Source organism: Carcharhinus amblyrhynchos, chromosome 1 (genome assembly GCF_965287045.1).
Source record: "Carcharhinus amblyrhynchos chromosome 1, sCarAmb.v2.hapA, whole genome shotgun sequence".
In the NCBI taxonomy this organism is placed as follows: Eukaryota; Metazoa; Chordata; class Chondrichthyes; order Carcharhiniformes; family Carcharhinidae; genus Carcharhinus; species Carcharhinus amblyrhynchos.
Window position 1 is genome coordinate 169,551,738 of NC_137324.1, and position 16,175 is coordinate 169,567,912.

Sequence of the window (16,175 nt, forward strand, 5' to 3'; positions counted from 1 at the left end):
ATCAGTAGATTCTTAATTCCAGATATTTTTATTAAGTCCAAATTCCATTATCTACCGTGGCAGAATTCGAACCTCCCCAAAACATTAATTGAGGTTTTGGATTAATAGTCTAGCGATAAAATGACCAGGCCATCACCTCCCCCCACAGACATATGTGCTTCAGCGTATAAATGGTAGAGCTTCCAGAAATTAGTGGTATTTGTTAGAAAAATAGTGAGGGCCAATTGGGACGTTGAAAAATTTTCATCGGACCACATGAGAAAGACAGGTGATGAAATGGGGGTGGTGGGTGTGGAGATGTGGGGGAAGGGCGAGTTGAGAGGCAGGCGAGGGAGGAAAGAAGGAAAGCAGAAAGTATGGAGGAGGGAATAATGTTTTTCTTTCTCCACCATCACTTTGCAGTCTCTGATAAAGGCAGGGATACAGATTTGGAGTGCATTTCCTTCAGACGCACCCTCCAAACCAATCAAAAAGAAAATGTGGGCTTGTGGGCACGTGCCAAGCCTAAGTCTGCCCTCCAGAGTCTCCGCTCTACAGACAGTATACCAGCCTCGGAGGAGGGGGAGGAACTCACAACACAAATCATAATATGGTCCAAAACAAACTGGGTCAGGGACACATAAACACGGTTGCAGTAGAGACACAGCCTGCAGGACTCAAAGTGAACATTCCCGCTCCACAATATTAAAACCAAATGTTTACTTGCAGGACAATCATTGAAAAGATGAAAAGTAAAGAGAAGCCAAAGTTCAATATGAAAGGCTGACTAAAGCAGGCATTTGTTTTTGCTTAGATGCAAAGGGAACACTATAAATAGCAGATCAACATATGCCATATCCCATTAAGTGCTCATCACTAACCTCTGCACACCATTAACGAAGGAATCAGGAAGCAACTCCGCTAGTTTCTGCATCTCACAGGCAACAGAGGTCAAGTTAGACCTTAAATCAAGGGCAGGGAGCAGTTTCTCGTCTGAAAATACAAAATGTAGAAAATTTTCAGATGGCAGATATTAAACCCATATGGACAGCTTATTTTGTCTGTCAACATAAGACACGATGATCATTCTAATCTGATACCTTTATTCTTGGTGAAGGAAGTGGTAACATCAAGGAACAAAAATTAATTGCTATGATCCTTCACATGGCACTGTGGGTAGGTGTCTGTTTCAGACACTAAAATATCTGTACAGGACTGAGTGTATTATCTGAACAAAACTGCTGTTAATTTGGGAATCCCACAGCACTAAAAATATCATTGATTCATAAAAAAAAATTTTCCACTGGGAACCTCACTTCAGATGGAGGAATACACTTGCTGCTGAGTGCCAGTGGATGGGGAGCAGATGAAGAAAAATTGATGAATCAACTTATTGCACATGCATTGTGGGCCTAATTCTTACATGGTATGTTAAGGCTTTCCTTTCTCATTTCCAATTACCTCCTGCGCTAAACGTTATCCTTGCCTTTGCAAATGGCACTCAGAAGCAATCTGTAAAAAGGTGCGCAAGACCAGTCTTCTTGATGCTGATCACGGTCTCGTTTTCCAAGGGGAATGCAAAAACTCCATTTGATGACTCCCATGAGAATTGAGTAGTCATACAGCAATACAGTACAGAAACAGGCCTTTTGGTCCAACTGGTCCATGCTGACTATGGTGCCCTCCCAGCCAGTTCCAATTGCCTGCAATTGGCCCATATCCCTCCAATCTTTTCCCATCCATGTACTTATCCAAATGCTTTTTAAATGCTGTTATTGTACCTCCCTCAACCACTTTCTCTGGGAGCTCATTCCATATATGCATCACCCTCTACGTGAAGAAGCTGCCCCTCAGCTCCCTTTTAAATCTTTCCTCTCTCACCTGAAACCTATGCCCTCTAGTTTTCAATTCTCCTTCCCTGGGAAAAAAACTACGTGCGTTCATCCTACCTATGACCCTCATTTTATACAACTCAATAAGTTTACCTCCTCATTCTCCTACATTCCAAGGAATAAAGTCCTAGCCTGGCCAACTTCTCTCTATAACTCAGGTCCACTGGTCCTGTAACATCCTCATAGATCTTCTTTGCACTCTTTTTAGTTTATCAATGTCTTTCCTGTAACAGGGTAACCAAAACTGTACACAATACTTTAAGTGAGCAGTATTAACACAAACCCAAACTACTCTATACTACAGTAGTTGGGTCCCCACATGACTTTCCCATGGTGTTTAATGGGTAAGTACCCTACTTGGGACAGAACATAATCAATCACTGGCATTCCATAACACTGCTGACTTAATGCACACCTAGGGAATTCTTCAGATAAACAGCACCAACTCGGGAGTGGTGTCTCCTCATGTGCAGCATCCTAGAAATGGTTTCTAACGAAACAGATAATCATAATCAAGTTGGCAAATTCAGCCCTTCAAGCCTGCTCCACCATTCAATCAGATCATGGCTGATCTCTGCCTCGTCTCAAATCCACCTCCCCACCAGTTCCCCATATTCCCTTATATCTTTTTGATTAGTAATATATCTATCTCTTTTGTTGCTCTCTCTCACTTACTATCAGCCACAGAAATAGTGGCACTTAGCGTGTGGGAACCAGTCTTTTAAATGCATTATAACACAAACATAATTACAGATTCATTCCGAGAATATTCCCAATTCTATTAAGATAACACATGTTCATAAACAGCCTAAATTAATTACCACATGGCAGCCTGGCAGGGCAGGCTTGGTTACATACAAGGCTGCTTTCAAATGGAGCAGCAAGTTCACACAGCCCACCAAACTCACATCATCACATGCACTCAAGGCACTTCTCATTGTAGTGATGGAAAGATAGTGATTATTATTGTTGTTGGTATTAACAAGTAAATAGGAAAAAAAATGAAGCAATTAAAAAAATTAAGAGTTTTTATCAAACGTTAGCCTTTTTCACTGAGGAGGAACTACTTGCAGAGGGTGGAGAGTTTGTGGAACTTGCTGCCCCATAGCTCGGTGGAGTCTGAATCATTGTATGGTTTCAAGAAGGAAATAGCTATGTTTCTAATAACAAAGGCACAAGGGGATATTGGTAACAGTGGGGAGATGGATTGGAGATCAGGGAGAGATCAGCCATGATCTGATTGAATGGCGGAGCAGGCTCAAAGGGCTGAATTTGCCTACTTGAATTTGCTCCTTGTTCCTTCATGTTTGCATTGCACAAAGACGATGGCATACTGACATAAACTTCCAACAGATAAGGTGAGAAAAGAGGTCTGGGTCCTTCAAACCTCACTGGAGTGTGCAACTGCAGCTGCTAGCACTGATAATTAGCAAGGGAGCCAAAAAAAACAGTGGGAAAAAAACCTGTGCCAATTTCGAGAAATTCCTTCCCAATGTTATAATGGAACTGAACCAGTTTAAGGGGATTTCAGTTACCAAGCTACGCATCTTTTGGGGAACTTGTCCAACCCAAACACAACCTACCATTTTTATTAAGAAACAGTTTTCCTCGGCTAACATCCAGGCTGTTTAACATTTTGTATATTAGAAAACCAGCCTGGTGAAAGAAAAAGAAACACAAGTAAGTGCCACCTTCATCAATATAAAATATTGCCACAGCAGCCCCTCTGATAACTCAGTCTTATTTTACTTTTGTGACAAGCAATAATGTCCTGTTTGGAGTCCTCAAGACAACAAAACTTTTCACAGTAACTTCATTACAGTGTTAATGTAAGCCTACTTGTGACACTAATAAATAAACTTAAACATACCAATGGGAAGGTCCCGAATGCAAAAGCATTATGCAACAAGAAATGTATATTTTTTAAAAATACAATGCATTTATTTGCTGGCGTGTATAATGCTTGTTACAAGGCTCCAAAAAATGCCTCATGAAATCAGATAATGTTTTAATTAAATCTTCTGAATTTCCCGATTGATATTTGAACAATAGCACTGTGTTATGAATATACTACTGTGGCCAAGATGGCACTTACTCAATTAGGGACCAACTCTCCACAGTGCTGCTCTAAAACCAGCTGTTTGAAGGCATGCAAGGGCAGCCTGGACCAATTCCCTGCTCTCTGTTCTCAATTTTCTTCCCCTCACTCTGTTGATGTTCATGCTTTTGTTATCTGGCCCACAATACAACCAGCCTTAAAACCTCATCACATGGACAATCATGGCCATAACTCCGCAACTTAACAAACGTGCTGTAAGACAACAGGGTCATTGCCTTTAACTTAAGGCACAATGTAGCGTTTTTAAAAACATGTTGCTTCCCTCCCCCCAACCCCCAACCTTCTTTTCCAAAACCCCAACACCAATCCCTGTAAATAGGGCACTTGGCTAAACCAGCCTCTGCTAACGACCTGCTTTAGCCCACACCATGAAGGTGTAACTGATAATTCATACTCCAATCTCACCGTACCAGAAGGCAGTGCCCATCTTGGACACAGTGCCTTCCAACTAGGCACCAGAAATCAGAAGCAAGTCAGGTGTGTGCAAAGTAAAGTTCTACAGATCTCCCAAATGGCTGCTGAGGCTGAGAATCAACTGAACATTTTGAAACTGAGATTGATAGATTTTTGTTAGTAAAGGATTGAGAGACAGAACCAAGGCGAATAGATGGAGTTACAATGCAGATCAGCCATGATTTAACTGAAGAGCAGAAGAGGTGACAAGAGCTGAATGCCTCATTTCTGTTCCTATGGACCACTAAGCAGCAAAGTGTTACCATTAAGCTTCATATACTCCATTTACCTCTTTATTATTTTAGTTTTTTAAAAAGGAAATTAAAATCCAATTAAAAACTTTATAAAACAGTACATAAAAGACATATGAATTAACTAATTATTCGTGCAAACCTTACTGATTTTAAAAAGAGCACTGAAGTCAAACAGCTTTGCAATTAACCGATAAAAAAACTGAAATGACAGCATTATAGGACTGGATATTGAGGGCTGAAGTTGACATATACATACATAGGCATCAGTTGCTGCATATTGCAGCTGCTGATCACTGAGTGGAAATGTATCCCAGTCACTGCAGCGGACAGATGCATCCTTCCACAGCTGTTTTCCACAGAGATGTTTCACCAACCCATTCAGGCTCCACTGCTCTGCACATTTCAACTGCGACGTACCACAGGAGAACAGATTTCAGTACAGGAACAAATATTTCAATGGGCTTTGCATCACAATATCTATCTCAGGTTATAACCTCATGAAGAGAAACCTGAGCACCCAACTTTAAAAATGTCGCACACGCTTCTAGGAAGGAAGAATACCATTAGGTTTCTAAAGGTAACTAGAGTTTGACGTGATAGGTTACGGTAACAATGCTGATCACCTCTCAGCTGCTTTACAGGAACACAGGAATTGGAAGGAGAGGGCCATTCGGTCCTTTGAGCCTGCTCAGCCACTCACAACTGATTTGACTGGGGCCTTAAGTGCTTTTATGCCTTTTTCCCATAACTCCTGGGTGCCTTGTTTATCAAAATTCAGTCGACTACCTTGAATAAATTCAACGACCCAGTCTCTAAGGTCTCTGGGGAACAGCATTGCACAGGCTAATGATCCTCGGAGAGAAAAGATTTCTGTTAAAAGGGAGAACTCTTATTCTTAAACCGTGTCCCTTAGTTCTAGTCTCTCCCAGAAGTGGAAACGTCTTTCCTGAATCTACTCTGTCAAAAGGTGCTACATAAATGTCAACATCGGCTTGTGTGACACTTTCCCTTCTAAATCAGGTTGTTATACATGTTTGAGTCTTCGAGGTAGGGCTGTAACCTAAGCCAACACCTCAGTGAGGATGGAGGCCTTGTGGCACAATGGGCAGTATCCCTCTTGAAGAGCACGGCCAAACAGATTGATTATCAACCTGCAAAACCTTCCAACATACACCAATAGCAGGCAAAAACAGCGGGAGTGATTTCTAGTCAATCATGTGATGGAAAGAAAGTTGGAGACTCTCCCATTGCTATCAAGACTATTCAGACATATGCATGTAAAAGTACCCATTGCCATAGTAACCTCAACTCCAAGTGACGTGTAACATATCAGAGCACTGAGGATGTTATATTGGCAAGGTTCAAGTTAAATGTTAAACCTTCTGCCTACAAAAGATCCTTACACACAATTACAATAAGAGCAATAGAGTTTTTCTGGAGTCCTGGTGGCAGAATGGTTAGCACTAATACATATATAAAGAGCAAGAGGGTTGCCAGGAAGAGGGTTGGCCCATTCAAGGACAGGGGAGGGAATCTATGCATGGAGCCAGAGGAAATGGGTGAGGTATTAAATGAGAACTTTGCGTCAGTATTCACCAAAGAGAAGGACTTAATGGATGATGAATCTGGGAAAGGGCATGTAGATAGTTTGAGTCATGTTGAGATCAAAAAGGCGGTGGTATTGGGGTTCTTGAGAAACATTAAGGTGGACAAGTCCCCACGGCCTGATGGGATATATTCAAAAATATTGAGAGAGGCAAGGGAGGAAATTGCTGGGGCCTTGAGAGAAATCTTTGTATCCTCACTGGCTACAGGGGAGGTCCAGAAAGAAGTTGTTGGAACTTGATGTTTGTGTCAACATGTGCGATCTTCTTGGAGATCCTCTCCACTTGGAGCCGGCAGTTTGCGGTGTCGATAGTAGCCATGATGTGGAGATGCTGGACTCCAGTCCAATGCCAGCTGGACTCCAGTCCAATGCCAGCATCTCCACATACACAGGAGGTCCCAAAGCATTGGAGAATAGCCAATGTTGTTCCTTCGTTTAAGAAGGATAGCAAGAATAATCCAGATAATTACAGGTCAGTGGGCCTTACATCAGTGGTAGGGAAATTATCGGAGAGGATTCTTAGAGATAGGATTTACCCCCACTTGGAAATAAGTGGACTTATGGTCCACGGTTTTGTGGAGGGGAGGTCATGTCTCACTAACTTGATCAAGTTTTTTGCGGAAGTGACAAAGATGATTGATGAGGGTAGAGCAGTGGAGTGGATATTGTCTATATGGACTTCAGTAAAGCCTTTGACAAGGTCCCTAATGGCAGACTGGTGCAGAAGGTGAAGTCGCATGGGATCAGAGGTGAGCTGGCAAGGTGGATACATAACTGGCTCAGTCATAGAAGACAGATGGTAACAGTGGAAAGGTGTGTTTCTCAATGGAGGGCTGTGACGTTCCTGTGGTATTCCTGAGGGATCAGTGCTGGGACCTTTGTTGTTCGTAACATATATAAATGATTTGGAAGAAAATGTAACTGGTTTGATTAGTAAATTTGCGGATGACACAAAGGTTGGTGGATTTGCAGATAGCAATGAGGACTGTCAGAAGATACAGCAGGATATTGATCAGTTGGAGACTTCGATTGACAGATGGCAGATGGAGTTTAATCTGGACAAATATGACGTAATGCATTTTGGAAGGTCTAATAAAGATAGGAAATATACAGTAAATGGCAGAACCCTTAAAAGTATTGATAGACAGAAGGATCTGGGTGTACAGGTACACAGGTCGCTGAACGTGGCAACACAGGTGGAGAAGATAGTCAAGAAGGCATATGGCATACTTGCCTTCATCGGCCAGGGCACTGAGTTTAAAAATTAGCAAGTCACGTTACAGCTTTATAGAACCTTAGTTCGACCTCACTTGAAACGTAGTGTTCAATTCTGGTCGCCAAACTACCAGAAGGATGTGGAGGCTTTGGAGAGGGTACAGAAACGATTTACCAGGATGTTGCATGGCATGTACGGCATCAGCAACGAGGAAAGGTTGGGGAATCTTGGTTTGCTCTCATTGGAACGACAGAGGTTGAGGGGCAACTTGATAGAAGTCTACAAGATTATGAGGGGCATGGACAGAGTGGATAGTCAGAAGCTTTTCCCAGGGTGGAAGAGTCAATTACTAGGGGGCATAGGTTTAAGGTGCAAGGGGCAAGGTTTAAAGGAGATATATGAGGCAAGTTTTTTTTTTACACAGAGGGTGGTGTGTGCCTGGAACTCGCTGCAGGGGAAGGTAGTGGAAGCAGGTACATTAGTGAATTTTAAAGGGGCGTCTGGACAAATACATGAATAGGATGGGATATGGTCCCCGGAAGGGTAGGGGGTTTTAGTTCAGTTGGGCAACATAGTCAATGCAGGCTTGGAGGGCCGAAGGGCCTGTTTCTACGCTGTAAATTTCTTTGTTCTTTTGTTCACTGTTGCCACACAGTGCCAGGGGCCCAGATTTGGTTCCAGCCTTGGGTGACCGTCTGTGTGGAGTCTGCACGTTCTCCCCATGTCTGCTTGGATTTCCTCCAGGTGCTCCGGTTTCCCCCCACAATCCAAAGGTATACGGGTTAGGTGGATTGGCCATGCTAAACTGCCCCTGACGGTAAGGGGAATCAACAGGGTAAAAATGTGAGGTTATGGGGATAGGGCCCATGAGATTGTTGACAGTGCAGGCTCAAGAGGCTGAATGCCCTCCTTCTGCACTGTAGGGGTTCTAGTCTAAGATATATTCCTCAATCCCAACATCAAACAAAAAAATATGATTTATCTCACTGCAATTTATAGAGTCATTACTGTGTGCAAAAATTGGCTTCCTACCTAACAGTGACTGCACTTGAAAAATAATCCATTGACTTTGCAGCACTTCAGAATGTCCTGAAGATGTGAAAGTCAGAACATAATTGCAAGATCTTTCTTTTCAAAGTTTGATCTTTGCCTTGATAGCACAACTGAAAGGAAGCCGTTTAGCTGACTTCACCACAGGAAGCAGTGACTTGCTATTAAGTCTTTACAGTGGAAGATACAAATAACATGCCAAAAATTGATGACAGGAAGGCTATATCAAGTGAGGACCTAGAACTTATCACATCACGAAAGAGGTAGTGTTAGGCACTCTAATGGGGCTAAAGGTACACAAGTCTCCTGGCCCTGATGGAGTGCATCCCAGGGTACTAAAAGAGATGGCGGGGAAATAGCAAATGCACTAGTGGTAATTTATCAAAATACACTGGACTCTGGGATGGTTCCCGCAGATCAGAAAACAGCAAATGTGACACCGCTGTTTTAAAAAGGTAGACAAAAGGCGGGTAACTATAGGCTGGTTAGATTAACTTCTGAGTAGGGAAAATGCTCGAATCCATCATCAAGGAAGAAATAGCAAGACATCTGGATATAAATTGTCCCATTGGTAAGATGCAGCATGGGTTCATGAAGGGAAGGTCATGTTTGACAAATTTGGTGGAATTCTTTGAGAACATTACATGCGCCATGGACAATGGCAAATCTGTGGATGTGGTGTATCTGGATTTCCAGAAGGCATTTGACACCAAAGATAAGATAAAGGTGCACAGTGTTGTAGGTAATGTGTTAGCACAGATAGAGGATTGGTTGACTAACAGAAAGCAAAGAGTCGGGGTAAATGACTGTTTTTCTAGCTAGCGATCAGTGATTAGTGATGTGTCTTAGGGATCAGTGTTAGGACCACAATTGTTTACGATTTGCACAGATGATTTGGAGTTGGGGACCAAGTGTAGTGTCAAAATTCGCAGATGACACTAAGATGAGTGGCAGAGCAAAGTGTGCAGAAGATGCTGGAAGTCTGCAAAGGGATATAGATAGTCTAAGTGAGTGGGTGAGGGTCTAGCAGATGGTGTACAACGTTGGTAAATGTGAGGTCATCTATTTTGGCAGGAATAACAGCAAAATGGATTATTTAAATGGTAAAAAATTGCAGCATGCTGCTTTGCAGAGGGACGTGGGTGTCCTTGTGCAGGAATCTCAAGGAGTTGGTTTGCAGATGCAGCAGGTAATTAAGAAGGCAAATAGAATTTTGTCCTTCATTGATAGAGGAATGGAGTTTAAAAACAGCAAGGTTATGTTGCAGATGTTTAAGGTGCTGGCGAGGCCACACGTGGAGTACTGTGTACAGTTTTAGTCTCCTTACTTGAGAAAGGATACACTGGCACTGGAGGGGCTGCAGAGGAGATTCACTAGATTGATTCCAGAGTTGAGAGGGTTGGCTTATGAAGAGAGACTGAGTAGACTGGAGCTATACTCATTGGAATTCAGAAGAACGAGGGGAGATCTTATAGAAACATATAAGATTATGAAGGGAATAGATAAGATAGAAGCAGGGAAGTTGTTTCCACTGGCAGATGAAACTAGAAATAAGAGGGAGCAGACTTAAGACTGAGTTGAGGAGGAACGTCTTCACACAAAGTGTTGTGAATCTGTGGAATTCCCTGCCCAGTGAAGCAGTTGAGGCTACCTCATTGAATGTTTTTAAGGCAAGGATAAATACATTTTTGAACAGTAAAGGAATTAAGGGTTATGGTGCACGGATAGTTAAGTGGAGCCGAGTTCACAAGAAGATCAGCCATGGGGCTGACGGCCTCAAGGCTCAAGCGTCAAGGGGCCAGATGGCCTACTCCCGCTCCTACTTCTTATGTCCTTATTAAGTCAGCAAAAGAAGTGAAACTTGGAAACAGTTAATTTAGAAGGATCAGGACTTTATGGCGAGAGGTGAGGCTGGAGTGCTTAACAGTGGTCCAAGTGAATGCACGTGCAAAGTGCCTATTTGGTAATCGGGATCTGTTTTTGCTAATTAAACATCATTGGTTTCCACAATAAAATCTGAAAAAAAACTTAAATATCTTTCTTAAAAAGGAGCGCCTGGCTTACAATTGATTCAATTAACCATCTTTGTTCTCAGAAAGCTTCAGGTTTCCAGATCTCGGATCATTGACATTTTAATCCACAGTAAAATACAAAATGAGTAAGGTTTTATTCACCTTTTGATTAGCCATGTCAGTTAGTTCCACAAAACCTTTGAGTTTAATGTCATAGTCTCTCATCAGTTTCCAATGGTCTCCTTCAATTCCGACGCCAACTTTTTTAACTGCCTCATCTTCCAATAACCTTTTGAGTCCATTTGGAAATCCTGAAACCAAATTTAAGGTTTTTTTTTAACGTTTATTTATTATTGCTGCAAGTAGGCTTACATTAACACTGCAATGAAGTTACTGTGAAAATCCCCTAGTCGCCACACTTCAGCACCTGTTCGCGTACACTGAGGGAGAATTTAGCATGGCCAATGTATCTAGCCAGCATGTCTTTCAGACTGTGGGAGGAAACCAAAGCTCCCAGAGGAAACTCATGCAGACACGGGGGAGAATATGCAGACTCCGCACAGGCAGTTACCCAAGCTAGGAATCAAACCCAAGTCCCTGGTGCTGTGAGGCAGCAGTGCTAACCACTGTGCCACCTTGCCATCCTAAATTTGCAAGGTCAATAGAGATTCAACTCCTCTGGTAAATGGCAAAGTATCACCTAGAGCAGGGCTGCTCAGTCGGGGGTCTGTGATCCTCTTGGGCCCACGAGGTTTTCAAGAGTTTCAGGAACAAAATCTTTTAAAAGTTCCATTCTGCAATCAGGGTCAACAAGCTAAAATGAACGAGAATGATTGCTACTGTCAGTGATGCCCTGTTTATTACTAAAAATGAAAATTCAAAATCAGCCCACTCCTCAGCACGGAGTTGAACCATCTTAGACTGAAGTTGCAGACGATTTGCTCAGCCTCACCTCGGCCCCCTTTGTTTTCATTTTATTTTATTTAATTTTTTACTGTTCTCTACCTTTTATTTCTTTATGGTCTTTCTTCGCTTTTCTTTCCCCCCTACTCTTTCCTTCCCCCACCTTTTCTCCCCCCCACTTCCCCTTTTCTACATTCCACCTCTGTTCCATTCCTCCCGTCCCCCAACATCTCCATCTGTCACAGCTTACAGCTTCTCTTTGACAAAGGGTCATCTGGCTCCAAAGATCAGCTCTTTTCTCTCCTTGCAGATGCTGCCGGACCTGCTAAGATTTTCCAGCATTTTCTCTTTTGATTTCAGATTGCAGCATCCGCAGTAATTTTCTTTTATATATGTTTCTTTTACCCATCACCAAAGAAAAGGTTTGACATGATTTATTATTGTCTAATGTATTGATATACTGTATGTCTTGTGCACCATACAAAGCATACCATTCATACAGTACATAGAAGAGAAGGAAAAGAGAGGGTGCAGAATGCAGTGTTACAATCATACAAGAGTTAGGGTACAGTTTTAAAAGCATAGAATGAGTGTAAATATAGAATTAGAGTGTACGCTGGAGACAGCTTGCAAAAAGTCATCACACTCCAGCGCCATCTTTGAATTACACTAAACACAGAATTACAAAATCAGTACAGCACAGAGTGCGCCATTTGGTCCACGTGATACCACTTGCTGATTGTTCGGAGAGGTATGAGACCTGCCCCCTCTCCTCCCCCAATCTATTAGTGAGAATTGATACCAGGTTATTTTCTCAGTCAGCCATGTGGTACACCCTCTGCTGCCACCATGTTTCAATTTGGGAAGGAAAACAACAGATGGAATTTTTTTTTATATATATAATGCTGGGAACACTCAGCAGGTCTAGCAGCATCTTTGGAGGCACGGAGTTAATGTTTCGTGTCAATGATCTCTCAACAAAACTGGGAACAGTGAGAAATATATTGTTTTGTAAAGTCAGAGAGTCATAGAGGTATACAGCACTGGAAAAGGCCCTTTGGCCTATCGCGTCTGCACCAGTCAAAGGCAAACCACCGAACAATTCTAATCTCAATTTCCAGCACTTGGCCCAGCACATAGCCTCCATGCTCTGGCATCGCAAATTTACATCTAAATACTTCTTGCATGTTACGACAATCTATGCCTTCACCACCCTTTCAGACAGTGAGTTACAGGCTTCCTTGGGATGAAAAAGATTTTCCTCACATCCCCTTTAAACCTTCTGCCCCTAAAATTAAATCTATACCCAGTAGACATTGATCCCAGCACCAGAGGAAAGTTTCTCTCTATCTACTCTAACGATGCTCCTCATAGTTTTATAGATCTCAATCACGTCCCCCTTCAGTCTCCTCTGCTCCAAGGAAAACAACCTAGTCTATCCAATCTCACCTCATAGCTAAAAATCTCCAGCCTGGGCAACACCCCTGGTAAATCTCCTCTGCACCCTGTCCAGTGCTATCTATACCTCCTGTACCGTGGATTCCAGATTTGCACATAATAATCTAACTGTGATCTAACCAATGTTTTATACAGTTCAGCAAAACCTCCCTGCTCTTAAACTCTATACCTCAGCTAATAAAGGCAAGAGTAACATATACCTTCTTAGCCACCTTATACACCCGTCCTGCCACTTTAAGAGACCAGGGTACATTCACACCTAGCTCCATGGATCCTCAGTCGCCCAGGGTCCTGCTGGTCATCATGTATTCCCTTGCCTTGTTTGTCCTGCCAAAGAGCATTGCCTCATATTTAGCTGGATTGAATTCTATTTGCCACTGATCAGCCCATTGATATCCTCCTGTAATCTGAGGCTATCCTCCTCATTATTTATCACCCCACCAATTTTCCTATCGTAGGTATGTTGGTGGTGTGGGGCCAAAGGGAACAGTAATAGGACAACAACCATAGGATTCATCTGGAGGTAGAAAAGTAATTGGCTGCTTTCCAAAAGCAAAGGAAAAACAAAAGTAAAATCAAACACCTGCAGAGAAAAGTGAAACAAAGGGGAAGCAGAGGTTACAGTCTAAGGTGGTTCAACTCAATGCTGAGTTACTCACATGAGGAGTGGGCAGCATGGTGGCACAGTAGTTATATCTGCTACCTCACAGCACTAGGGACCCGAGTTCGAGTCCTGGCTTGGGTCACTGTCTGTGTGGAGTTTGCATATTCTCCTCATGTCTGCATGGGTTTCCTCTGGGTGCTCCAGTTTCTTCCCACAATCCAAAGGTGTGCAGGTTAGGTGAATTGGCCATGCTAAAATTGCCCCATAGTGTCAGGGTGAATAGCTAGGGTAAATGCATGGAGTTATGGGGATAGGGCCTGGATGGGATTGTGGTTAGTGCGAACTTGATGGGCCGAATGGCCTCCTTCTGCACTGAAGCGATTGTATGATTCTTTGAAATGGACCAAAATGTATTTTGTTACATTTTGTGTTTTTAAATAAAGGTTGTTTTGATAAAAGCTTCCTAGTAGGTCACTAGCATCATACCTGGAGTGAACCACCTTATGCTCACTCTAATGTCAAAATCAAATGTAAAAGTTAGAGTCTAGGCTAACTTCAGCCTTGGAGTTTCTGATCATTTATTACCATTGAATTTGCTGCTGCAACGTTTACTGTCTCTAACAATTAGAAGAGGGAGAATGTTGTATCTGGACATAGATCGAGATTGGTACAATCTGGCTGCTAATCAAACAACAACTTACATTTATACAGCAGTTTTAACCTTCTGAATTACAGAGGTCAGCCAGGGAGTATTGGAATAGTCATGTTGGAGTGTAGAAGTGGTGAGGGCTGCTGGATGAGGGGGCTGAGTGTAGGGTAACAAAATTTGCTGATGACACAAAGATGAGTGGAAAAGCAAATTGTGCAGAGGGTGTGGAAAGTCTGCAGAGGGATCTGGATAGGCTGAGCGAGTGGGCGAGGACCTGGCAGATGGAGTACAATGTTAGCAAGTGTGAGGTTATCCACTTTGGCAGGAATAATAGTAGGAGGGATTACTATTTAAAGGGCGAAAAGCTGCAGCATGCTACGGTGCAGAGGGACCTGGGGGTCCTTGTGCATGAGTCGCAAAAACCCAGTCTGCAGGTGCAGCAGGTGATCAGGAAGGCGAATGGGATGCTGGCCTTTATAGCGAGGGGGATAGAATATAAAAGCAGGGAGGTCTTGCTGCAACTGTACAGGGCACTGGTGAGGCCGCAGCTGGAGTACTGTGTGCAGTTCTGGTCGCCGCACTTGTGCAAGGATATATTGGCCTTGGAGGGAGTGCAGAGGAGGTTCACTAGGCTGATACCGGAGATGAGGGGGTTAGACTATGAAGAGAGACTAAATAGACTGGGTCTGTACTCGGAGTTTAAAAGGATGAGGGGGGATCTTATAGAGACATATAAGATAATGAAAGGGGTGGATAGGGTAGAGGTAGAGAGATTCTTCCCGCTCAGAAGGGACAGCACGACTAGAGGGCACAGCCTCAAGATAGCGGGGGGGCAGTTTAGAACAGAGTTGAGGAGGAACTTCTTCACTCAAAGGGTGGTGAATCTCTGGAATTCTCTGCCCGTTGAAGTGGTGGAGGCTACCTCGCTAAATATATTTAAGTCACGGGTAGATAGGTTTTTTGTAGGCAAGGGGATTAAGGGTTATGGGGAGAAAGCAGGAAAGTGGAACTGACCTACTTCAGATCAGCCATGATCTTATTGAATGGCAGGGCAGGCTCAAAGGGCTAGAAGGTCTACTCCTGCTCCTATTTCTTATGTTCTTATGACTGTATAAGAATAGATGGATTAGGTTTGATGAGCTTAAAGACCTTTTGTTACACTGAAATTTATGAACGTCTTTCATAAGCCATTGCTAGAATTTTCAAGTGTGTGGATGTTAGATGAAGATGGGATTGGACTCAGCTGTTAAACAATTTGGTCGCACTCTTTGTCCAGTTAACAAACTAAAAGCAAAATACTGCGGATGCCGGAATCTGAAACAAAGACAGAACAACGGAGCTGTTCTGACAAAGGATCATCCAGACTCGAAAAGTTGGCTCTATTTTCTCTCTCTCCACATGTTGTCAGACCTGCTGAGATTTTCCAGCATTTTCTGTTTTTGCATACAGGAAGAACAATTACTCCTGTGAGATACCAGAAGGTTACCAGCACCCACTCGCCTGCCTTTGTGAGGGAAAGGGAAATAAATAAATAATAAAAACTTATCAAGCCCCAACCTGACATGGAAGAGATGTGAAACAGGTAGCATTTGTTCTCAGAGGCACACAGCTGAATAAGTGCGGCTTTTCCAACCTTTCCTTTTATATACATTGGAGGCCACTCTATGTCAAACCCAATGGCTGATTCCTTTGCAATAGAATACCTAAAACAAAACAGAAATGATATTTCATTCAAAAAATTGCTGGCATTTATAATCTGTAAATACTAAAAATCCACAACTAAAATTTACAGTTCTGCAAGAGAGAAACTGATCTCTAAGGACCACCTCTTTGAAGATTAAAACTGTTTAGAGAAATAACTAACCTTCACGTACACGTCATTTAACTTTTATTACAATTCCAACAGTGTAAGAAATGTGAATTATTAACACCCAGGACTTCTCCTATAGAAGGAAGAGCTGTCCACTTGTGAAGAGAGAG

At 42.7% G+C, this 16,175-nt stretch overlaps 1 protein-coding gene across 6 annotated transcripts in view; it reads right to left on the bottom strand.

Moving 5' to 3' along the window:
* Window positions 1-16,175, bottom strand: part of wrn (WRN RecQ like helicase) — a 101,363-nt gene that overhangs the window by 76,812 nt on the left and 8,376 nt on the right. For 4 of the 6 annotated variants that reach the window (XM_080195140.1, XM_080195110.1, XM_080195120.1 and 1 more), the window contains 5 exons: window positions 15,753-15,898; window positions 10,744-10,892; window positions 4,954-5,103; window positions 3,455-3,527; window positions 861-972 (listed from right to left, as the gene is read on the bottom strand). In XM_080195140.1, coding sequence (XP_080051266.1) covers window positions 861-972; window positions 3,455-3,527; window positions 4,954-5,103; window positions 10,744-10,892; window positions 15,753-15,898 — 630 coding nt within the window. Of the gene's footprint in view, window positions 1-860; window positions 973-3,454; window positions 3,528-4,953; window positions 5,104-10,743; window positions 10,893-15,752; window positions 15,899-16,175 lie in introns of those variants that run through there. The other 2 variants (XM_080195148.1, XM_080195158.1) reach the window with 2 other exon arrangements.